At 35.4% G+C, this 27169-nt stretch overlaps 1 protein-coding gene across 2 annotated transcripts in view; it reads left to right on the forward strand.

The window, feature by feature from the left end:
• The window catches only part of Pgant9 (polypeptide N-acetylgalactosaminyltransferase 9), a 136273-nt gene that overhangs the window by 77887 nt on the left and 31217 nt on the right, over positions 1-27169 (forward strand). For both annotated transcript variants that reach the window (XM_066726943.1, XM_066726944.1), the window contains exons 4-5: positions 18609-19566; positions 20464-20662. In XM_066726943.1, coding sequence (XP_066583040.1) covers positions 19287-19566; positions 20464-20662 — 479 coding nt within the window. In that variant the 5' untranslated portion in view covers positions 18609-19286. The remainder of the gene's footprint in view (positions 1-18608; positions 19567-20463; positions 20663-27169) is intronic.

Raw genomic sequence — 27169 nt, forward strand, 5'->3', positions numbered from 1 at the left:
AGACCGATAATTATAATTCATTGCTACGGTAGCTCAGTAAGTCATCAACATTGATTGTTTCCTTGCATTATTATTAGGAAAGATTGATAAGGCACAAAGCACACTACTTTTTAATAAGATAAACTTAATTCAATTCTGAACTTTTCCGCACTGACCCAAATTGCTTTGCATACATTAAAAAGATACGTTCATTTCGTGCTCTTTGTTTCCCCTCTCAATTTGTCACCTAGACGAACAATTTGGCTGCCGGTTAACAATGGCAAAGCGGATTTTGCGGGGTGCACGATACAGTCCAAATGCAATTCTAGCAATTTGTCGTTGTCGCGTACTCGTCCTGGCAAATCGAAACGATTAAGGGGATCATTTAAACTGGCTGACCTGCCAAACCGGTTTTCACTAACGGTGCATCCTTCACGAAATTTTTACCTTATCCTGCCACCTACATAATTTACGAAAATTCAACAGTGGATTCTCGCAAACTGCACAAATCATGTATTCAGTATTTAGAATTTATTTCCTCATTTTGTGGTACAATAAATTAAAAACAGCGTAACTTTTTTTGGAAGAGTACTTTCTGCATATTTAGTTTTTAAATATTATTTAACGGATTTAATCAATTTTACAAATATGTAAGTAAAACATTTATGCATCAACGCACTCTGCTAAGCCAAGCTACATGATAAAACTGAGTGTGAATTCATTAATCGATTTATCAATGCCCAACTGTTTTCATTAGTGATATTTATAATTGAATAATATTACAGTTTGAACGTTGCAGTAAATCATTTGTAACAGTGGATTTTTGAAAAAAATAGTTGTACCAAGTTATGGTTATTACAATATGTTTAGCGTATCGTATATTATTACAATGGTAAGTGATGTGCGAAATGAGAATTGAAGCAGCGACACGTGTAGAGCCGGAAGGTTAAAGGAGTCTAGGGGTAGGAATTGTGGAAATTTTCGAGCGGTAGATGCAACTGTACAGGAGAGGTTAAAGGTGGTGATAAAAATCCATTTGCTTCAATGTCTGGGTGGGGGAGGGGGGGGGGGGGCAGACACCTCCTGAGGGATTAGGGAAACGAGAAAATTTGCCAGTGCATGCTATGGCGTTAAATGAAATTACCAAGAAATTTTCGGTTAAATTTTCGTAGCCAAAAAGTGAAGGACGTTTAAAAGGTGCGACGTTACTCGAAAGCTGCCAGGATGATATTGGATAACGTCAAACTGTGAAAATAATTGAAGGAGTCACGCATTCATTAGACCTCACACACCAATCCCATCTAGGAATTCTTTTATTATAATGAAATTTCAGAAGGGGAACAGGTCTCATTCGCAATTTTGTTATCATTTAACATATTTGTGCTGGTTTCATTTCGTAAAGAATTTATACGTTGTATCAGGCACTCGTGAAATTCAACCTTTCATCAAATTCCACTAACCAAGGAATTATGGGACCGAAGAAAATTTAATGAATATATATACGCACGTGAGATTGAAATGTAATTATCAGGCATATTGATAATTACCGGAGCCATATTAATTACCAAATGAGTTAGCTGCAAAATATGCAAGATTGAATTGCTACACTAATATTTATCGCATTCGTCCATTGTCTTAATGAAATGTGGTAAATGCAAAGGCAAAAGTGAAAAATTGTAATAGTAAAATAAATACATCCAGTATATAGTGTGTTTAGTGGGAGCAAACGGCTCTGCATGATGTCATTTAAAGCAAGCGTGCGAAATGTATAGAATAATAGTCCAAAAGAAATAAATTTGTATAGTCCTACATTATTTATTAGATTTGTTCAGCGTAGCTGTGCTAACTGTTCCTATAAGTCGCATAAAAGTCGCGATTACAATTCAAGCTTTACGATGAGGCAATATTGCACGCGAACATTTTATCTCGGAGGGAGCCAACTGGAATATGTAGTCGCGTGCAGAAAGTCAGCGTGCACGTGTCGAGACTTTCATCGTTATTTTAATTGAACGTATCGCGAATAACGGAATACGCGCTGGTGGAATGTTAAATTTGAACGCAGTCTCGTATCCCTTGCCACGAGACTCATATCGTACAAGTGTGATGTCTATACAGTACGAGGAAATAACCCCATATCAATCTAGAAACGTAAGGATTCCAAATAAAAATCCAACGAATTCTCGTTTCGATAACTCGAAGCTTCCATTGCCTTGATTGCTATTAAATTATCAAATTTATAGTACAAGACAGAGAACAATTTAGAAAATTATACAATTAAAGCTACCTACAGCTCCTTCCTCAACCGTAATTCTCCTTACAACTGCCGCCAAGCATTGCGTTATTTCTGTTTTGTTTCTCGAACAACCGCCTTCCCAATGTATAATAGCTATTTCGTTTTGGTGTTGATACTTACGGAAAATTAACTTTGCCTAATTAGGAGATCGCAATTTCGGAGATAACAACTACTTGGTTTGTGTGCAGTAACATCGAGATACTTTATTTTATTAGAATTTTGTGTTGAGAAATAATTAGTCTTTTGGTAAATATACCTACATTGATCTTTTTTATCGTCTTAGGATAGAACATATTAAAATGAGTCTCTCTCATTCTTATGCATATTCACAGTTTCACTTCATATGCATTTGAGAAGAAGTTTGAACATTGTTGCAGTAACTACTTGAATGATACAATTTATAGTACATTTCAGACCTCTGGTAGAGGAGCTCATTTTACTCTATCGTAACAAGCCTGTGGCATGCGTGGATTATTGATCGAATGTCTAGAGATAATACTTCATTAAAAGTGTTTGCATTATTCCGAAGTTCTGTTTTGCACACTAATTCAGATCAACGTTAATGCCAAGAAAGAAATTTTCAGTCAAATTTACAGTGCTGGACAGGATAAACTGGGAACGAAATGAAATCTTGGAAATTTTATTGAGCTAAATATAAATTTTACTTTTTTATTTCATCTGTGTATCCAGATAGGTAGATAAGTTTATTTAATATCAATATATACATTGGTAAATAATAGATTATAATTCGAAAAAATTTATTTCTTTATTATCTTTTGTTTAAACAATTTGACGTAAATCTGACTATAATAATAAATGTTTTCTGATAATGAATTCATATATGCATTAGTTAAAACCTTTGCTATGTAAATTGGGGACGCTTGTTCGATGGAAAACGATATAATAATTTACTGAAAATATTAAGAACCTACACACAGAGCTATTTGATTTGGGAAATGCACAGTAGATTGAGATTAATATTTTGGAGATTGCACGAAAAACGTATTTAAAATAAAATTTTGATTCTACACAAGATTGCAGATCCGATTTCACGTTATAGTGATACACAGGGATCGTGAAAGTAGCTTTTAAATGGGTAAGGCTTAATAACAAAACTCGTTGCCAGGAAAATATTAATAAGTTTTACCTAAGCACAGATCATTTTTAATAAGTTTGCAATGGAATGAAACCCATATATATTAAAGTTTGCAGCAAGAGTTGACGTTTTAATGGAACGTGACGACTATTCTTTTAGGGTTGGGCATAAACAGGGATTAACACGAGCCTCCTCCTTTGTACCCTATCTGTGTCTTATTTAACCTTGCGAGAAGTTTTAACTTTTTTCATGTTCATTTATTACTCGCACAAGTTACTTTTTATTTATATTTTTTAGAGTAAAATTAACAATTCTCATCTGCCGTCTATCAAAAGGGTTTGAGGACATTTCTATTCAGCATAATTTAATTATACGCTGCTGAAACCTGTTTCAAGAAAAGCTAAGAAGACGTTGATATAATTTACCTTCGGGGCAAACTTATCTTGCATTATTATTAAGAGGAGAGGAGTTTTCAATTGAAGAGCTCATTGTATACCCATTGTATTATATTACAGCTACCTAAACAGTGAAATACTAACTACGCAGACAGTCATTCTACGTTATTATTATTTCCAAAGAAAAGATTAAACTTTAAAGTTAGAAACAAACAGTTTTTGTTATTATATTTGTATCAAAGTTATTTCAACTTACTAATTAAAAATAATCGAAACTTGGATAAAATTGGGCGAATTTATTCTTGTAATTCAGAGATATAGGTGTTGTTTACAGTTTTAGAGTGTACTTGCATAAGCTTCCTGTGCTTCATTGTTTTGAAAAGCGATGCGTGTAACAGTGGCAATGGCAGGTTAAGGACTAGTAAATTTTCCAAGTCTGGTTACACTGTGTAGAGTTTGTAAATGGTGTATAAAATAGAAAAGTCGGTCGAACGATGAGCGTCTGTTAGCCACGTAAAAATATATGTCTGTACCAGAGAATACTATTAAGTTGTATATTTACTATTGTTGGTAAATACGATTATTGTTAATTTTAATTGATTTTGTGAATAAAAGAAGTATAGGAGATCGAAGGAAGGAGAAAATGCGTGTATTTGCTACCTGCCGATCGATCGTGGTTAGTTGTACTGCTACCGCACCTGCTGTGCAGACTATTAATCTAGTTGGCATACCATAATCTCTCTCATGCCACCTATGAGATCAATTAAACAATTTTTGTCAAGCTGTGGCCGCTCTTCTGCTAATGCGCTGAACGTTCAGCACACAGGAACTCTTATTTCTTATTTTTAATAATCATCTCTCTGCTTTTTGTTGATGAATATTTTGGTCAATATACTGAATAGATTAGAACAATTATACCGTGTGTGTTTTACTTAATTCACCCCAGAGCGTATACGTAAAACTTAATTTATCTTCGTAAATATAAGAGATATCAATTTTTTTGACAGGACCTTTTCGAAAGTTCTTTTTATTAACACTCAAAAACGTTTCACTGTAAGAAATTGATATCTTTTATAGTCACGAATATGAATGAATTTTCACGTTACTGTTCTATAGAGTGAATTAAGCGAAACACCGTTTATAGCTGATTATTTTTCCCAAAAACGTTTGAAAACAGGTTCTTTCAATAATCTTTTCTATTATCCAATTTACTGCGCCCTTTGCAGTTCTGAAATTGAAACCAGAGAAGATCCGTTTCCTTGATAATTTTCCGATAGAAATTTTGAACAATTCCCCGATGGTCGATACATGGAATGTTTCGAACGTATCGAGTTTAAGCCCATCCAAATAAGGTGGTTTTATTAAAATTATAAAGTCTGCAGGTTTAAACGATACCCTTATTGGTTATTATTAAAATTATGATTTACATTTTTGTGAAAGCTTGTTAATAACTTTGTAAATATATATTTTAATTGGTTTCTTCTTTATATGCTTAATTGATATCAGAATCTCAATAAAACCACGTTAAATCAATAACAAATACAACTTTCGTTATTATTTCATTCAAATCGTCTATCTTATTTAATTATGGTGCCTTTTCAACATTTAGAATTTTTATCGACTTACCAGAGAATGAATTGAACGAAACATTTTCTTTTAGACTTGGATAAACAATAAATCGACTGAAAGTATAATCTACTGATTAAAAGGGGTTTTAAGGAGAATGTAGCCAATATCAACGCTTAATGAATCTTACAGATACTTCATTCAATGAATAACAGTATTCACTAGGTAGATCGTGGGACAGCAAGCGATACTATCATGCTTTCTCGCTAGGCCACTTGTTCTACTATGCCAGATAAGGAGATTCCTCGATACAAGTTCCGTTTATCGGTTTGGACCTATTTCAAGTTTGACCTCCCTAAGTGAACGAACTCTCAGGAGAATTGGTCAATACTAGACTAGCTTTTCAAGTTATCATTAAATAACAATTGTATTTAAGGATTTCACTACGAAACTTATTACTAATTATCATCAAACATTATTATTTTACACTTACGTGAGATTTTTAAAACGAGGAGTGAATATTTTAAGAGGAGCTAAGTTTCGAATGATGAGCGCTATGAAAATGTATTATTTTTTAAAGAATGTAACACGAAGTACAGGAGATAGGTAAAATAGATCGCAGTGGGATCATGGAGCTCCATTTCCTCCCGTTTAAACGTAATGCCAATATGTCAAATTAGGTGAGACCTGTCACTACCAGACTTTCTTTCTTCAGTGTCAGTAGAAATCGGAAAGTCGATGGGATACTGTCACGGCTTGGCGCGTTCATCACTCAATATCAAGAAGCTGACAGTAATTGCCCATGATAATCGGACAAATAAACTCACCTAACGCATCTCGAGTACATCTAACTGTATATCGAACACTATTTCAGTTTTATGAATTATCACCTAAATATACAAATTATTGATATACATATGACTAAATTTTAAATTAGTAAATTTTATTTATCTCGATTAGAGATTAATTAAGGGAGTGGTAAGTTTACATGATTCGATAATCAATACACAATAAAACCGTGTTTTTTTCGAAAGTTATAATTGTGTTCTGTTTGTCTTAAAACCCGGTTCATTCATCTCTTTTGTTTACTATTACACTGTAAGAGAGACTGAAGAACAATGCATTGAGAATTTTCACCTGGTGACCTGAATAATTATGTACTGACATTACAGCAGACATTGGCGAATGTTTTCACTTTTGCGATTTGCCTTTTCACTCAATTCCGGATATCCATCCGAGTGAGTGTATACGCAATGCAATTGTGCAATTTGCACTTTTCTCTTGCGTGATATTCACAAGAGACGCCCACTCTAGCGTCATTAATTGTACACCGCGTTGATACCAGTAACATATTCCCCTGGGCTAAATAAATTTCTTTTGTATCGCCATATGCTTCACTTGTCTCTTCATTACTTTTTCGCTCGGTTCAGTTATTTTAATGAATTAAAATGTTAAAAAGGAACAAAATATATAAAATTGAAATTTCGATAGCTTTCACTTATTGGTCTTAAGTGGTCTTGCTATTTCATCTATTAACTTTTTGAATTGTTTATTTATCAGAATATATCGATACGCCTTTACTTAGCCATTTCTATCGACACTTTGAAATCATGTACCTATTTATTAACTAACGTTATATCTCACGCAGCAATCAAACAGCGAATATCCAAACAATTACTAATATCGTATATCACAGTTTCCGAGAACACATTAGACTGTAAAATAGTACGCTCCTATAATATTTTCATATTTTATGGATTTTCCAAACTTAAATGATAAATATTTAAACGCTTAAAAGTTCAATTGGTACTATCTTCATATCAGTCGCTAAATTAAATCTACCAAGTTGCCGCAAAAGGTGACAAAATTTTATAGTCGATCTTCGATGGACAGAAATGATTTAAAAATGCAACACTCACACATACATCTCCCTTTCATAGTTTATTATTTCTTCATTATATTGGCATTGCAATATGTCAATACATTCAATAACACCATTAACACGTGTCACGGTTACTTCCGGTTTAGCCATTGCTGATTGTTTGGTGAAACAATGGAGTCTGCAAATATATATATATATATATATATATATATACATATACCCTATAAGAGATACGTCGAGTGGAAACAGCAGAGAATTTCTAGTAACGAAGCGTCGTCATTGTCGTTGTCGTCGTAACGTCGGGGATTTGCATGAAGTTTGAGAACTTTCCGAATAAACACGAGATACCTTGGCCGCGAAGGCTATAAGGATAATGGAAGTTTTCCATTTCCGCTTCGCTCCTCTGAGAAGTCGCGTCCCGCTGACTGACTGCGTTCATATCGTCTTGAGAGGCCTGCAAATCAACTCGCCTTTTCACAAGGACATATTAAATGAATTCACCAAACTGCAGAGAGATCCTTTAAGCATACCCGAGCAATTTATTCTTCATACTAATTTTGTCAAATTAAACAGATTGTATTTAATTAATTTTGCCCATACTATCGATGTATAAAGTTTGTTAATATTCAGTTGTTAAGTATTAAAAGTATTCACGTAGCACATGTAGAATGTATAAATAAGAAAGGGTAAAAAAATAGGAGGATAATGAGGATTGGCCTGGTGGTAGTTCTTGTGTAACATTTGCAAATGTAAGTAAGGACGTTGGCTCTTTATTTCGGCGCTTTCTTCTCCTTGCTTTGCCTTTATCTCTTATTTGGCAAATAGCTCGGGAGGGTTCCTGGCTGTCTGGCAAATGCACCGAACCAGCACAATGCAACCAGCGGCCTGTAAGTCCTACCGAGAGCCGGATCGCTCGTTTCCTCGCCCATTTTTCCCTCCTTTTTCCATCTCCCGCCAACCTTTCAATCCTCTTTCCCTCTCTTTCTCCCTTAAGCACTTCTCTCCTGACGCAAATATCGTCTTTCCCATCGCAGCTAAGCCAGGATTCATAGCCACTCTAATAGTCAATGATTCATTTAACTTATTCTTCCTCTTTATTATCCTATCATTAATGACGTAGTTAGCATTACTGAGGCAAATGCAATATTTTTATTCCAAATATGTATTTTAATCTCATCAATTAAAACTGAGCTATGTACGCGTAGAATGAAAGTGTGGAAGCCATGAAAAAATGACGAGAAACATCCGGTTGTCTGATAGTGATGTTTTTTTCTTTCATAAGAGAGAGAGAGAGAGAGAGAGAGAGAGAGAGAATGTTTATCGGTGATTCGTGTGTGTACGTATTGTATGTTTTGTACTGACTTTATTTATATGCGAGGAAGGGGGAGAAGCTGCTTTCATGTTTGCGCATGTAAGCGCAAACATGAAAGAAGGTAGCTGAGGATACGGTATAATTCCATGACGCCTACCAAGTCTGCATGGCTTAACATATCCAACGAGCTTCGCGTATTTATCCTTGTGTAAATAAACCAGCAGGGTTTACTCATTTTTTTTTATAATTTCCTTATTTTAAAGCCTACTGAACAAAACAATTAACGATTCGAAACTAAACAAGAAAAAATTAAACAATATCTGTTAATCCACATTTTCTTTTATTATTTTAACCCCTTAACAAGAACCGTTATACCGACATTACAAAGAAAAATGCGGTTTTATGATACGGCATTGTTTGAAGACCGATTTAAAAGCTTGAAGCATTATATGACGTCGTGATCGTTCTTGCCAGTAAAGGCAAAATTTAGAAGAAATCAGAAAAATACCCTATCTTAGAAAAGTAATTATACAAACAATTTTTAGTCGAGCATCTATTTTACTATAGGTGAAGCAGTTAACAATGTCACTATAAAATGCTATAAGTTTGAAATCGGTCTTCAAATAACACCGTATTGTTGAGATCTCTTTTTACTTTGTTATGTCGGTTGAGGAATATGTCCTTTGGTTTAAAGAGATTGCACATATTTCACGGGAGTATTATTCTAACGCATTTTATTTTTGCCTTTGAGCTGTTTGAGCCAAGTCGCTTGATTCGAGTTTATTTCCGTAAGTTTCAAATTTTCTTCGGGGGTAAATAAACTGTATTGGGGATGGTAGAGGAGAAAACGTAGGTCAATGCGGTAGCGCACGTGCGATTGATACTCGTCTAACACGGGAGCTACGTCGGAATAACTGTCCTGTAGCTGCGGAATCGGACGTAGTAAAGTTCACGAATCCGATTTGAACTTCCACTCACGTTTGAACCTCGGGTCTCGCGAGTAATCAAAATTGCACTGCTCGCCACTCACGGCCAAATGCCATTCGGCTATTCTTATTTCACTCCGTGCGAAACTTTAGGCACTCTCCGTGTGACTGGCGCCTTCAAATTTCACATAAGATTCTTACAGATTCCAACGTAAAGATATATGTCTTAAATTATGCCTACTCTGTTACGATTATGTACATATATATTTCGTTAATCTATCGGAATCGTTATCCAGGAAATTAAATTGGATTGAAGAAAGGATTTGACTTTTTAAATGATATTTTCCCCTATTTGATCTTGTTAAAAATAATTGTTAACAAAAGTATTTTGAGCTTATATCTATAATTGGATTTATCTTCATATAAATGATACATTAGATTTTTTGGTAGATGATAATTTTGAGACGTAGGTTTGCTAAAAGTTTCCCAATTACTTGGCGGTTAGCTATACAGTACATGATATATAGTATACTATAGTGTATCTTTCTAGCTTGTTCTCCAAACTCAATTATAATACGAACAAAATCAATTTAGTTTTTAAAATTCAAATTGACTCGTTGCATATTGTTTTCATAGATGATATATTTTGTTTAGCATAGGTATATTGAAAAAATTTAGTCCTCTTTGTGTAAATTTTTATTGCTTACAGAAGAAAATTTGCTGGTGGGAGACAAATTTCCTCGATAAAGCACGAAGACTGATGGAAGTGATAAATACGAAGCTATCTATCCATATTCATATTTTGCGTTTATAGTGGTCTTCTGGATTCTTTATACACCATAAATTGACTAAAAAGTTGCTCTTATCTAAAAGCAGCCTAAAAGCCTACCATAAAATTGGGTCTGTATAGGGTACTATCAATGTATTTCAGGTGTGTTATAAACTTTGGTAATGCGACTAGTACACCGCTCGATACTCTGGAGGAGGCAGAGCTTGCGATATCGTTGAAAATGAATTTTCTTTGCTCTTTGTTTATCCCGTACTGGTTGAATCCACAAAATTGTTTTTTTTAGGTAAAAAAATTTCATGTATTTTTGTTAAAGCCCCTGTTTACACGGCGTTACCGATAATTAAAATTACACCGTTTGACGAATCAATATATTTGAAAGGTTTCCTTTATACTTTGAAATTTTTCCCTCTTGTTCAGTAAAAATTTCAACGATATTTTCACAGAGTATCTATGAAAATGAGTGAAGCTAGTTAATTAGTAGCAAAAATACTGTTTAATTGAACGAGAAACGTTGCATGTTGATTCGTTCACCTTAATATTTTATATTTACAAAGCCCTAGAGAGGAGACTACATATCCTATTTATAAGAATGTATAGGAACTTTGGGTGTAGGCTACATGAATATTTTAGGTTGGCAACTTGAACCCCATCAACTAAACTATCTACAAATTCTCTCAGGTGTAAGGGCTTTTCATAGTTATCGATGAGGAGGAATGACAGGAACGCATTTTCTGGATGACGCGGAATGGTGCTACAGCAGTGTCACGTAACGACTTCTTGTCGCTTTAGCCTGGTAACCTTTGACCTGGGAAAGCAGGTGCACGTAATTCAGCACGCAAGTCGATCCCGCTCAAAGCGTTCATGAAGGAAGAATTTATATAGGAGCTGCATCATAAAATCCCTGAGATTCAGTAGTATAACCGGTATTTGTTATGAAATTTGATGCTGCTCAATGACTTCGCTATAATTGGCTGACCCACTGCTATTCTAATCGATGAGGACTTTCAGAACTCTTGTACCAAATAACCTCATGCAACGATCATCGATTCTTTTAATAAGTTCTAACGAATCGTACCTTGTTTTTCACTTGTATTATTTAACCCTTTGCACTCTGCTGTTATGATGCAGAGAGCATTACGTCCCTTCAGAGGGGTCAACGGAGTGCAAAGGGTTAACATTTATGTTTTTCTCTTATTTTTCTCCTTAAACCATTTATTTTTTTAAAAACTTACTATGCGATAAACATATTAATCGTTTATTCTATTTTGTTTCTTTCTGTTTCGTGTAGCTTTTAAATCAGTCCAGTCCATGATATTGCGGTTCAAAAAGCTCATGAGACAAACGACCAACTCTTCCAGGAGTTTTCCCATGCACATAGAGGTCTCTTGGTTATTCCATTCGTGTTGTCTCCGCAAAATGTATACGGAAATTGCCATAATAAATTCCACTATTTCCAACGGCCTTATTCCTTGACGTTATAATGGTAGTACGTTTTGTTTATTTCCACTACGTCATAAAGCATGAAGCTTACGTACGATTCATCCCGAGGGATGATTGCACTATTTGGTGGCTGTATTACGGGAATTGAGTTTGTATAGGTGTGCCTGTGTGTATGCAAGGAGGAACAGGAATTTAGTGGGGGGTTGATAGTAGCTACGCGGTGTTGGTGGTAATAGTGGTGTTAGAAATGATGCACTCGTAACAAAGAAGCAATTATCCTAAAAGATAAAGATAAACGTAATGAATTAATCCATAGTACTTTGTGTCGCTTGGATTAATTGTATATTCTTATGTTTGATGTTGTAAAAAGTAAAACGAAGAGGTTTATAATGTAAAGTGGAATGAATATTTGACGAGGGTTGTATAGACCGAAAGAGAGGGATTAAAGTGTTTCAATGCATAATGGTGATTATTAAAGGACGTACCGTGTATATATATATGTATGTATTGAATGGTATAGATAAGAGGGAAAGTGAAGTCTCGCAGGAATAGGAGTGTTGGTCGTGATTCAAGTATTTTATGCGTCAAGACTAGCGAATAGTCACGCAATAATGTACGAACCAGCTGAACTGTGTCAGATTTTATAATAAACGTTTGACTATCACGAGGAGCCTTCGTGTAAAGGAGGACATTATATAGCTAAATACGTTATCTACACGCACACTAGTTACAAGACAAATTACCATTACAGTCGACTAAACGTTAGTACTCGCAAACCGTTTTGAAATGCACGATGAACACGAGTTAAAATTAGTAACGGATATGAAGAAATCTATTGCTTGTAAAAATTTCGTTTTATTCTCCACCTTTTAACATAATATATTTTTGTCCGCCAAGGCGCATGATTGTACATAATCTAGAATTCTTGGTGCATAAATTTACTTTTCTCTTTAGTCTCATTTTATGCAGCTGTTCTAGGGACTTACAAATGGGGTAAATTGGTTTTTAATTCGCTCGTAAGAGGAATAATGGAACAAAAATCTGCTTGTTACGTTTCAACTAACCATTTAACTAAGCTTAACTCCGTTTCCTTTCTTTATTCTGTCAGCTTCATTATCCCCTTTACTTTGCAAATTCAGTCGTCGAATCTGCAGTGCTATCCTATTATTCAGTCCTGCGTAGAAACTAACTCTCTGCGTCAAGTAATAATACTGAATATGTTAAAACTGGAGGAAAAGACCTACGCATTTGATAATTAAAAGCCCAAAGGGTTCGCATAAATGAATATGGTATGAGACAAAAGTATTCAAATACGAAGTTTATGAAGAAACGAGATAGAAAAGTATAAACGATGATTTGGAAAAAATGTCAAAATAAAATTATTATAATTGTTGTTATTTCGTAAAGGTCAGAGCAAAACTGTACTGTTATATCACAATTTGAAAAATCAAACATTGAAGAAGGAGCTGAAGTGAAAGAGGGTAGAAAATAGGTTCTTATCGCGAAGTGCTATGAAGGGTGGGGGTGGAGGAAAGGGTTACTGATTTGGCCATGGTCCAGCCATTGTCTGCTGGCTGAAAATGGCCATTACTCCATTAGTGGTCACCGTGTTAACACTTTATTACTTCCCTCCATAATCCTTTGCTTTTCATTGTCCCCTTCACATTCACGTTACAGTGCAGGCAATAACACAATAAAATCACGACTTGCACTCGAGCCATCACACACGAATCTATACTCGGGGCCAATACAACAATCCACTAGTTTTTACAAAATTCTAGCTGGGAAAACACGAAATCCTCATTTTAGCTAGGATGTTTCATGAGAAAATAAATATGAAATAATAAATTTAGGATATTCGTTTTTCGCGTCGAATGAATGAATAATTATAAAGAAAGAGCCAAAGAATCGTGTGATAGAAATTCATTGGTTAAAATAGAAGTTAACCTAAATAAACAGTGACACGCGACCAAGATGTTATCCCGGTCTGTAAGGTTGTGGACTCTGACTAGCACGGAAATGCTGAACTAAGTTCGTGAAGTGGATTGCTCGTCGTAGTATTTGTATCGCGCTCATTCGCGCGCGAGGAAAGAATTTTCTCCTTTGGTACACCAAAGAGCGTCGACTCCTACACATTTTTACTTGACTGCCTGCTCGAGAAAGCTCAATTCCTTTTTGCCATTAACTCTTCTTTTATTTAACTTTTGTTTTTCTCCTCACGCGAAGATTGCATTTTGATGTCCTAACACGAAGCATTATCCCAGTAATGAAAAGAAAATTCAACAAGTAAATGGAGAGTGGAAATGCTACGTGCGAAAGTAAAAGACGACTATATATATTGTATTATAAACGATAGGTATTAGGTAAGAATTATTGCAGGAAGCAAACATCACGGAACTTCCGTTTTTCCATTAAAGTGCCTTTTTGTAAACTTCAAGGCGCGAACTTTCCAGCCTGCTTTACTGCTTCTTCGCCTCTTTTTCCCCTCTCCTTTTAATTCGGCCACTGTCCGCTGAGCAAAAGACAATATTATCTCTGGAGACATGCGTCAACTACCTAGCACTTTTCCACTCTAACTCGAGCACCTCCGAAGTGAACAGTAAACCGACATCAGCAATGGTGCGTTCATCTTGTCCATGCAACTGTCAAAACTTTCGTCCTTTAACAAATTATTACATAATAGAATCTTTTTTCCCCCAGTCCTAAATATCAATTTACGCAACACTTCTTATTAACAATGGAGCGATATTTTTAAACGTATCTTTGAACATGTACATTTTTCATTGTAATATAAATCTCAGCTCTGACATTATCCTGGGATGAAAAGTTGCTTTACCGTAAGAAATTTGTAATGCTCGGTGGGGCACGAAATTGTGTCCCTGAGCAGGCGAGGAAAGCCTGGCTGCTAATAATCCCAGATGTTGTTACAAATCGCCACGGATTACTGAATCTTAGCGCGAAGAACGTGAGAAGTAATCTTGATGCCTGTTTCCTCTCCAATTACAATATGACGGTATTACTGAAAATACTTTGAACAAGCGTCATCAACACAAGGATCCTTTATACAAATAACACAATGGAAAGTTAAAGTACGGGGATGATGACATCGCGTGGAATCATGGTAGGAAGGATTTGGAAATGTTATTGTTCGTATTTGAAAATAATGTAACTGTTGTGTTGTTGTTATATATGAGAGACACCTCGTGGTTTATAATTGGAAAAATCGTCTGGAGTCTTGATCCTTAAGCCCTTGTGAAAGTCAAGAAAAGTTCTTTTTAATACAAACTTTCCAGGGAGATACTAAATGAGCTGAAAAATACTGTCGTAAAACATTCTGTTCTCGCTCAAAGCCTCTTTGCTTTTATTCTCATCACGAATGACACAGATTCGTAATACTGCAAAAATAAGCCAAGGGTTTTGTTCTGGCTATGCAATTTTCTTTGGCACATAAAAAAGATGGTACACTGTTTATTTAACTAATACTTCAAAAAAATTCTTGTAAAATCCAAATTATTGCAAGAATTAAGCCTATAGCATTTTGCCATGAATTGATAGAAAAAATATGAGTGTGCAGCAAAAATAAGCCAAACACCGTAAAAGCTTGCAATGGTCGCTAATTAAAATCTACGCACACGAGTAATAAAAATTAAAAGTTCTTATATATACAATAATATTGGAAACTAGTAGATTTTCACGTGCATTTAAAAAGCTTTTTAAACGTAAAAATACGTTGTACAATATCAACTTCGTATTTAATTACATCATCTGTTATTACCATTACCATAACTGAATATTCAATTTCAATTTAAATTTGGCAATATTACATTTCAGGGATTTTACATTTTTTTCTCAAAGGTATTAGTGTAATTTAAATGTGTGGTTATTGCGCGCGTACGTTTGTACGTATAACGTTATCATACCGTGTATACAAAGAAAACGCCTGAATTTGCATGAATGTCTTAGTTTCGCCATTGCAGCGTTAAAGAAACATTAATGCCGAGAGGCTTCTGTGCCGTCAGAAGCACACAATACGGAGAGACCAAGCTGTACTTTAGTGATCGTAACTATTGACGGCACTTCCGGTTAGTTTAGTGACTTTAGAAGCTACGCCCCTTCTATGTGCAATCGTTCCTTCGTATGTACAGTCCGGGTCTACTAAACCAATTTCACTTTCTCAATTGTATCTGTGTATGTTATACCGACATGCTAAGCAAAACACAGTTGCTATAATTCCTGCGTGAAGTTTGAGAGAGAGAGAGAGAGAGAGAAAGACAAGTAGTCGATGCAATGGAAAGCTTTTTTTCACTAACTTTTTATTCTAAAATATGATTCTGTTTCTACTGTGTTTTTTCTTACGTTTCTTGAAAGTCTCGCGGGGGCGTCTCTCGCATTGTGAGTGGAAGAGCACATGTTTTCTGGCTAGCGCACTTGGCTGAGCTTTACGGGAGTTTTTCACGCTTAGAATTTTTCAAGATGCCGCCTGCGTAAAGGTGACTACAAGCGGAATTCCGTTCACAATTTCCTCTGTCGTCGCTTTTCAGCTTTCTTGTCGTTTTGAATGCAGCCCTCGATTCTTTCCCCCGCTCGTAGGCAGCTTCAGACAATTTACGAGATTGCATGAGATGCTAACTTTTGTTTGGAAATGCTTTGAGACTAATGCCAAATGCAAACTGCGGACTTTCAAACCCTAACCAATTCTTTTGGCTTTTTCATGAGTTTTCTGCTTTGTATATATACATATAACTCGTAATTAAGCCCATGAGTCGAGACCAGCTGGGTGGTAAATTTTGTGGCCACCACTCGAGTTTTTCGAACAATCCCATTCTTCCTTCATCGATCCCTTGAAACTTTTCTTTCATCGTGAGAATATTTCGTAGCTTTAATTGACAACTTGCGCAAGAAATTAATTAAAGAGCATGCTAAACGGCCCGTACTACAATATTGTACACGAGTCATTCGAATCTTTGATTCGTAGACTTTCCGAGATGGAAATCTTTGCTTGTCGAACAACGCAATAATTAAAAATGACCTTCGCGTGAAAATTTCCCCAGTTGCATCAGTCGCGGCACCATTTCGCCAAGATTCTTCGCACGGCTATACAAAACAAAACTGTGTTTTACGCTGATGAAGCTTCGAGCCTCTATTTCTCCTCCATTTTTTTGAAACGATCTCTGCGTGACGTTTGCGCGAAACCACTTAAATAGCAACACTTTGTGATAATTGCACCATAATTACAAGTGTTTCCAGTAAAGAAAAACAGTAATGGTTGCGATAGTTAAAAGCCTTTCTCACCCTTGCCTCCTCCTATCGTAAAAATTCATTTTTTACTCGCTTGAATAAGGCAAACTCACTAATATCATCTTTTTTGCATTAATTTTTACGGGTTTAATGAGAGAAGTTTTGTTTGGTTTTAACAAATAATCTAACGTTGGTTACGTTTGAACATGATTTTAAAAATGGCAGAAAATTACTTTTCACCTTTTTTTACACACCACAGTTTATACTTTTTCCACTATTATCGATCATCATTAAAACTTCCACGCGAGTGTAATAATTAAGGGATAAAAATACGGTGGTATCTGGGATGTGTCTATTATCGTAAGAGAGTTCTGTAAATATATATCCGACTAGAAATTTCTTAGGGAACGCCTGATTTTAGTTCGGGACGGATCAGGTTACGAAATGACTAGCCTTATGAAAGGTTTTCTGGCTGGAGTCGGATCAGGCTCGAATAATTTTTAACTGACCAGTACGTTCGTACTCAAATCGGATCCGAGCCTGAGCTTGTAGTCTGAATAATAGACGTAATAGAATATTTCTGATCAGGCGCGGCTCCGATAAAACATACTAGTTCCAGATCCGAATTAGTATATCAGCGCCGGATCAGGCTAAGAAATGGCTAGCCTTATGAAAGGTTTTCTGGCTGGAGTCGGATCAGGCTCGAATAATTTTTAACTGACCAGTACGTTCGTACTCAAATCGGATCCGAGCCTGAGCTTGTAGTCTGAATAATAGACGTAATAGAATATTTCTGATCAGGCGCGGCTCCGATAAAACATACTAGTTCCAGATCCGAACTAGTATATCAGCGCCGGATCAGGCTAAGAAATGGCTAGCCTTGTTAAAGATTTCGAATGCGGATTTGATCTGGCCTGAATGATTTGTCCTGATCAGGATTATCGTGCTCAGTTTGGACCCGGGCCTTAACTTCCTAATCTTTAGTACGCAATACATATACGTAAGACATTTCCAAACAGGCGCGACTCCGATGATATCGTATATACCAGATCGAAATCTTTGTTAACCATATTCTAGGTTAGCGCAGTAAGTAAAGCGCCGGACTGGTACGCTGAGGTTCATCATCTATCGCAGGTTCGAATCCCCGTTAGGAGTGAAAATTTAAAACATATGTATTATCACTTTTCAGCGTTATAATAAATCCTAATTTCAGTTAAGAGTGTGAATAACGAATAAATAATGTAAAAAAATAACAGTACATTCTTTATTTTATTTTTTAAATTCCCGTATTATACTTAACCGGCCCGAGTGCTGATTTTATTACCAGAACCTGATCTGCAATTAAATTTCTCATTGGATCAGTTTCGCCCGATCAGAAGGAAATCAATTTTATCGGACTCGGACCAAATACATATTTTCGGATCAGGGCCTGATCCGAGCTTCTGAAACGGTCCGGATTCGCCAGAGCGTTACACCCCTAGTCCGACTCATATCCGATTTTCTTACCAGGGTCGGATCAAAAGCGCGAGATTCCTGATCACAACCTGATCCGAGCCCTAAGAAATTTCTAGTCGGGAGCTAGCTCGCCTCGTGTTTGACATGAATTCGCATCGCTATAATAGCAAATCTATAATAGATGAAGCAACTATTTCGAGTACTACTTATTTGGTTTTATTTCCATCTGATTTCAGATATAAAAATGCGGTGACACTCGTAAATCATCCCAACGGAGACGACGCATATCAACGAAACATAAAAAGGCGCTGCTAATTACACAATATCAAATTCATATCAAGCATGGAGTTTGCAGTTTAATGAGAGATATATATATACATATATAAAGAAAGAGAGAGAGAGAGAGAGAGAGAGAGAGAGAGAGACTGTGCCAACTATCAGGGGTATATCATCGTTATAAAGTCATTACCTCCGAACGAAGGAATCCTCGAGGAAGAGAAATTAATCTGCGATGAATCAGCACTACTCGACTAAATCATCGTGTAAATCGTACGTAATGGGCTGGCTGCCTGGGTACCCAAAGGACTCCTAACGATTCAATAAGCTTCATAATTACTTCCAGTTAGCCCAATTGTCAACAAAATATGCATTAACGCTCTCGGTCATCAATGAATTTCTCATCGTCGCAAGAATAATTCTCCTTCTCTGGTTGGAAGCAAATATATGTATATGTACACTTACGACCTTTGCACGGAATAAGAAATTTTTCGTGAAACCGTCGAGGGACTGGTGATAAAATATTTGTTACTTCTCCTGTCCGAGAACTCTTTTTCCTTGACGAGGAAGTGTTAGGAGAAAAATATGTTGCTGAGGTAACACTCAGAGGTTTGGAGACAGGAATAGGAAAGTAGCAAATGAAAAGTTGGATGAGCAATTGGGGAAATATGGGTTTCCCGAGGAGAAGGTCCCTGTGGCTGAAAGTTGCAATTTTGGTAACAGCAATTTGGGCTACCGTGTGTTTCCTGCTGTATACCGAAGACAGGGCAGCTCAGGCTGTTCAGGGATTGGCTCCTTCGGGTGTTGCTGCTCCACAGGTCGCAAACGGTTTCGTCCCACCTGCTCTTCCCTTAAGGAGAGAGACTTCCGGGAATGGTCACAGTAGGCCAAAGCTCAATCAAGCTGGTCCAGAACAAGGTAACTACATTAAGAATGATTTCTCAACATTTTTCATGTCATTAGCAGCTATATTCATAATATCAATAAAATAAATTTTTTGGTATCATAAATATAGCTGTCAGTCATTTGAAAAAAATGGAAGAATTTGTCTCAGTGTAGATAAACTTTAATTCCAACGAATGATATATACTGTTCGCACAAACTGTCTTTGCTTGAATTATCTTGCTTCGATAGATCGATCCCTATTTGATAGAGCCAGAAAAGAATGATTGTCTTGAGATAAATTTGATACGATTTAGCAGGATATTTTCATTTGGTACGGCCAAGTAAAGCATTGCTAAGCTTTACACACGTTAAGTATATGACCTGATATGGTCGCCAGCTGGCTCGGTTAGCTGGTTCGCCTGGGGCCGAAAATAATTTTATCCTGTTGAATGATGTTGGTCTCCCGTGTGTGCGACTCGGTTATAAAGAGAACGACAAATCGCTTTAGTACCTACCGATCCTGGAAAGCGAATTTTCTTTTAGTAATTTTCCGCTCTCTTCGTTGCGAGAACCCCTTAAACACTAATATAATTCCTAAAAATTGTTTGATGAACTATTTGAAGAATTGGAAATACTAAAGTTAATTTTTGCTAGAAAAATAATTTTTAATAATGGGGTTAACGGAAAATTCGAGTCGAGAGTGATAAAATTAATTTGGAAATAAAGTTTGGGATAACATTGGTCTGGTATTTATTCGTACCTATTTGCGCGTAGTACTAATAAAAATGGAGTTTATGCGAGAAAGCTCTTAGAGAATATGGCGACCGGAAGGATATGACGAAAAACACTTGCCTCTTGAAAATTCAATTTTTAGTGTCACTCAGCTCCTTATGTTTATGTTTCCCGGGCTTGTGCCGTTTTTATTTTCAGGTGGAGGAGTTCTGGCAGCACCTCGTGAACAAGATCCGCAGGCACCGGGAGAAATGGGTAGACCGGTGAATTTACCCTCGAATATCACTGCGGAAATCAAAAAGCTTGTTGATGATGGCTGGCTAAATAACGCCTTCAATCAGTATGCCAGCGATCTCATCTCTGTTCACAGAACTTTGCCGGATCCTAGGGATCAATGGTGAGTTTCTACTTCTGAATTTTTAATATCAATATAATTATAAGTTCATAAAAGCAAATTTCATATACAAGTCTAATTTTATTAATATTTTACTATTATGGAAACTTTTGGAAACTTTTATATTTGTTTACCATATCGCAATTTCTTGTGCGTTTTTTTCTATCATAACTTGGATTTTAGAAGAAGGCAATAATACTACACCATATGTTTGGCAGTCTAGTATAGTACTTTAGGTCGGTAGAAAGATAAATATCAACATGATTCGCTCTATTTCTAATAGAGATATTTGACTTTTCATCGAATTTTCGTCGTAACGTCGTCTAGTTGGTTATGTTTACGGCTTGGAGAACGACGTGGGGTCATAAAGACACCCCGTTGGTCATTTCCTTTTATTGCACAATGCTCCCAGCATAACTGGAGAAATTCATGGACTTTCATGACAAACTTGCTGATGTGTACAGGTACAATTTTTTTACTGCTTTTTCCTTAAAGACTCTACCTATAGCAAAATAAATAGCAATCGACTTATCTTCTAGAAATGATGCATTCATCACTGTAATTGTAATGCAATGGTATTACACAGACATAGCACGTTTCTTTTCTTTTTAATCAACAGACACGGTAGTGTCTCGACGGCAAGTACATACCGCCGAGTGCTATCGTGTAACTATATATACAGCAAGTTTGACCATCCTAACGTTCAAACCGATTTTTTTCTGTCAATGATACATTATCATGATTTAAGCGTAGCGTCTCTTAAATAGGTTTTAAACAAGCTTTCAATTGAGACCTTGAACACCAAAAACGGCTCATGCAATCCAGAGATCTCATATTCGTTTCTACGATTATGTCAATTATGTGAAAAATAAGATTTTTCGCCTTCATATTCTCCTCCAATTCCTGGCGGATGTCTGCGCCTTGAAGTTGGTCAGTAAAGAAAATGTCGTTACTTCCACAGCGCTGCCAATAATGTAGTTACACACGAGACGTAAGCAGTACACACATGTATGTACACTATACACGCGTCCTCTTAATTCAAATCGATATATCGTGGTCTGACAATCACTGTGTATAGTGTGGATATATTTATTGAAGTTATATATTATGTTGTGCGATTTTGTTAATTTTCTGAATACATTAAAATACAGTCAGATTATATATCACGTTATATAGGATTGTGATTTTATCAATAAAATTTTAATTGTTTTTTGGTACTTTTTGTATATATTTCAAATGGTGTCGCACCATCTTGGATCTATTACTACTAATTTTGCCATTTTCAATTCAGGTTAGTAATTAGCACATCCAACAATATGTAAAATTTAATTTAGAATCAATAACTTTGATAAAATATACAAAAAATAATTAAAATTTTAAAACGAACATAAATTTAATTTAACTTCAGACCTTCAAATTGAAAGTAACACTTTACAACAACAGAAATAACAATTTTTGAATAATATTTGCTAGTACCTACCTTGATATAATTGAAAATATCAGAAAAAAGCAAAAAATTACTGTTTTCTTACAAAATCTTCGCCATATTGGGTACGCCATATTGAATTTCTCTATTTGGCCTTGTGGAATTTAAAGTAAATATTTGTATGCTGCCCGAGTTTATGGATTTCAGTACAAAACAAACCGTATTTTCAAATTAAAATTACAGTTTATTGAAAAATAATATGGAAATTTTTACATTTTTAAAAATTTAAACGGTCATATTGATAAAATATGTTAAGTTATAAAAAGAATAACGACAGATTCTCAAAAAGCACACTTCAAAACCGTAAACACATATGCGACAAAAAGATCTGTCTACGTTTTCAATTATTTCCAGTAATCCAAAAAGAACATAAAAATTGCATTGTTTTGGATCGAAACGTATTAATTTGATAGTTTATTAAGCTTTAAAATACGATCAATGAAACTTAAAGGCTATGAGAGTCCTTGAAACTTCTGCCTCTGGGCGCTGCAAATTCACAAACACACAACAGAAAACAGCGCATGCATTTACCACTAGTAGCATTCACTATAATTTCAATTATCACACCAATTTTTACGAATAAAACGCTTTTAATTGCACCTCACACTGCACTTCAATATTCTATCGAATTTTTATAAATATAAACGCATTTAATTTTACCACACACTGAACTCAAATATTATATCGAATTTTTACAAATATAAACGTTTTCAATAGCACTTCACACTTCACTTCATTATTATATTGTATTTTGAGAGATTTGTTAAGTATTAATTAAGCAAAATGTGAATTTCAGTGAAATTATTGAAGAAAAGTGATGAAAATGCACTCCCGCGCGATAAAAATGCGAATTCCGGCCACTTTCACTGGCGAAAATGAAATTTGAAAAGCCGTCGCAACGGCGAATTCGAAAAATAAAAATAAAGATGGCGGAGGGATATCGGGAGCGGGAGAGAACGTGCTCGGGCAAATCCGAAAACGGAGCTTTTTAACTCCACTGCTGCACACTTCACGTTGATATTCTATCGAATTTTTATAGACATAAAAGTTTTTAACTACACTGCAGTGCAATGTGTACTGCAGTGTAGTTAAAAACTTTTATGTCTATAAAAATTCGATAGAATATCAACGTGAAGTGTGCAGCAGTGGAGTTAAAAAGCTCCGTTTTCGGATTTGCCCGAGCACGTTCTCTCCCGCTCCCGATATCCCTCCGCCATCTTTATTTTTATTTTTCGAATTCGCCGTTGCGACGGCTTTTCAAATTTCATTTTCGCCAGTGAAAGTGGCCGGAATTCGCATTTTTATCGCGCGGGAGTGCATTTTCATCACTTTTCTTCAATAATTTCACCGAAATTCACATTTTGCTTAATTAATAGTTAACAAATCTCTTATAAAACCCACAAAAAACAAGCTTCGACTGTAAAAAAGGCGGTAAGTATATATATCGTCTAGCGTAAATAATAAAGTAAAATAAAATATTGCAGTTAAATAATTAGTGAAATCTAAATGGTAGACAAGTATAGTATATATATTTTTACCATGGCAAAAGTTAAAATTTCCAAACAAAAAAATTATTTGCTGGGTCCATAATGTTCATACCTAAATTGGTATCTTACTATACAAGCATTGCTTCTCGTAGTTTTAAAATGCGTCTATTTAATACCATTGTATACAACGGGCTCTGTAAATAACTTTTTTGTGTAACTATTTTTTTTCAAAATTTTAATTTTTGCCACCGAAAAAATATACTTACCTGACATTAGGATTTCAGTAATTCTTTTAACTGGATTATATTATTTTACTATATTATTTCTGCTAGACTATTTATTTACTTGCCACCTTTTTTTACAGGTGAAGCTTGTTTTTTGTGGGTACATTTTACAATACATTTTGAAATTTTCATTCGCATACCATAAATTTCGGGCAATATTAAAATATATGTAGGAAATTTTGTTTTGCTCTAACGAAGAAGTTTATTAAAACCTGTAGAGAGAGCTATTTAGAAGATATCATAACAAAGAATAAACTTGTTTGAAGGATATGTGCAATTAAATAATAAATTTGAAACCCGACTGATAGGGTCATCCATCAGTTCAGATGTACATAAAGTTAACTATCGCTTGAAATAAATAATTGGATTTAGAATTTCAAATGCTCTGAGTTTTCATGGGTTATTTCTGCATCAAAAGACGGCTTACTATTCATATCTTTGAGTTATGCAAAAGTAAAATGAAATATAAGCACACGAGACATGTATTAAATAATATAATTAATTTAGCAGGCTCCACGTGGAAGATGGGATCGAATATTTCATGCAAATGAACTTGCGCGCTTGGCACAATGGTAGATTAAGCTAAAAGCTTGATGTCATTTGAATTTTTCGGTTTTATCTTGTAATTCCTGTGGAGCGACTGATAAATATATCCGCTTGATTTATTTGCGATCGTAATTTATTTTCCGACCAAGCAGTTGCAACAAGAGTCTGTGGCCAGTTTGTTGGAAATACATTTTGCCGACCGTAAATTCCATGGAAAACTTTGTGAAACTGGCGCCATCGCGGTTGCAAAATTAGCCCCATGAATATTAATTAGAATTTACATGATATTAACTAACATTATCAGGACAGCTGGACCAGCTTAAGGGACGCCGGTTGTTGTTGACACCAGAGAATCACTAATTCACTAAACGATAGGACGATCCACTGATAGGAATGTCGAAAATTAGTCTTTTTGTATTTATATATTTACCAATTAATTAATCACGCAAGCGAACGAAATAAGAACTGTTCATTTATATGTAGATTATGTCGGACTTGTCGGTGGGGCTCCAAGTTTACTCTAACATTATAATTCTAATTATTAATTCGAAAAAATTATGAAGCAAACATTTTTCCTGATAAATTAGATAAGTGAGCAAATTATTTTATTTTGTTGTACTACATTTAGAGAATGTTGTAAGTTTTTCTGGTCTTCATGTTTGTTCTTATGAAACTATTGAATTTACTTGCCCAATTAATTGTGAAAGCCTTTTCTAGTGGGTGGAGAAATTAGGGACGTCCTTTCACGTCTGAAGTAGGAGACAAAAAATATGGGGCGAGTTTAACGAGGAGTTATGAGAGAGAGATTGAGAGAGAAAGAGGGCGTAAGTGAGGAAGAGCGGGAGGGGTCACGGATGACTCTGTGCAATGGCAATTTCTCAGTAGGTGTCGTCTAAAGCCCCAATGCTGATGTTGCTTACGCAATCCATCTCTCATATATTTCTGTCTTTCTCTTTTTTTATCGAAAATGAAAGGAGAAAATTTAATTTTACTTACTTATTTCTTAATCTTATTTTAATATTTGAATATGTGCACGACACTTTATGTTGCTATCTCACATTCATCACAGTGTAATATTGTTAAATATATTAATTAAAGAATTAAAGTATTTGTGAAAGTAATCAATGTAAAAATTGAATAATTTTAATGAATAATTATCCGCTTTCTATTTTATCCCGGAACACATAACGGCTAACTTTAATCTTAATTACTCTTTAGTATTTGCATATATGTGATAAGGGTTTTTGCTTGTAATTATTTTTAGTGGCCGTCACAAGAATTATGTTGAGATTGTCATAAGATTTATAATAGTAATTAAAATTTATTAGGAAGAACAAAGACGAAGCTTTAAGTATGGAAAAGATCATAAAATTTAATTATAAATAATAAGAATAATGAGTTTCTTTTGATAATTTCAAGTAAGAGATTAGAAATTGTGAAAGCCGAAGAAGTAGGCTTTTGAGATAATTCTTTATTCAATTGGTTATACATTAAACACTCCTGAAAGACAAAACAAATTAAATTTTTAATAATAGCAATTAAATGTATGTAAACTTTTACAAATATAAGAGCAGTAACCTGTCTGAGAGTAAAGAATAGCCAACGTTGAAATTTATAGAGCTGTTTGTTGGGCTATAATGTTGAGATCTTTGAAATATTATAGGATGAACATGCCTTTGAGTTAGTGGCGCAATTTTGGTCTGACCAAACACGAACAATTTCTACTCGCGGCCAAAGTAAAAGTTTGCCAGTTTGATCTGGTTATTTTCTAAGGGCGAAACGAGCAAGCGTATAGCGCAATTTAGCTCCATCCGAGACGGTAAGAATAGGGTAATGAAAAAATATGTGCTGGATTCCACGGTCTGACTCTTCTTCCTACATGACGGCTTGAGGCCCAATATTTTTCAATTACCAAGCGTCGACGTTTTTGTTTAGTTTATTTGCCTTGCACTGATGCAGTCAACTGAATTAGATTAACTACGCCGGACTTGGCAATCCCACTGAATTTTTGAATGTTCAGTTCCATTCTGCTTTTTTTTGTCAATTAAATCCTTTTTCCTGGACACGTTGGAAATTAATCATTTGACCGGTAAAGCCCAAATGGATGAATTCGCTTTTTAACGATTCCATTGATTCTTTTATTTAAGGGAGTATAATAGAATAAATCTTTTTTTTTTATTTCCGACGCGTTTTGTGTTAACGATTATTACTTCGAACTGTTATATGAGGTTAGAAAAAATTAAAGTGGTACAATTAAGGTACAAATATTAATTAATATTGGTCATGCGCGGATATTTGAGAAAATTTTGATTGGCTACGACGATTACAATACAAATATTGGCTTCGAACTGCACGAGCTTTTGGAAAGTAAGAACCCTTTCATTGTTTTGGGACTGGTATAGGTAAGTACTCGCGGATGCAGGGAACGTTACCATTCCGTGCACTTCTGGAGAACGAACCAATTTCAAGACCACTAGAATGGCCCTTTGCAAATGGATTTCCAAGCCGCACAATAACTTCCCAAGCTTGTTTTCCGTTTGCTTACAAATCGTCTTCGTCGGCCAACTTCCGGCTGTTGTCGTATACGACCTCCATCAAACTCAGTCAGACTGCAATGCAAATCTTCACATTGATATAATATTAGCATAGCCATTTACAGCGTAAACAATACAGGTAAACATGATAAAAACTCCACAGTAGAACGAGT

Source organism: Prorops nasuta, unplaced genomic scaffold (genome assembly GCF_024137725.1).
Source record: "Prorops nasuta isolate Cenicafe-Biocafe unplaced genomic scaffold, Cenicafe_Pnas_1.2 PNAS00005, whole genome shotgun sequence".
NCBI classification, from domain to species: Eukaryota; Metazoa; Arthropoda; class Insecta; order Hymenoptera; family Bethylidae; genus Prorops; species Prorops nasuta.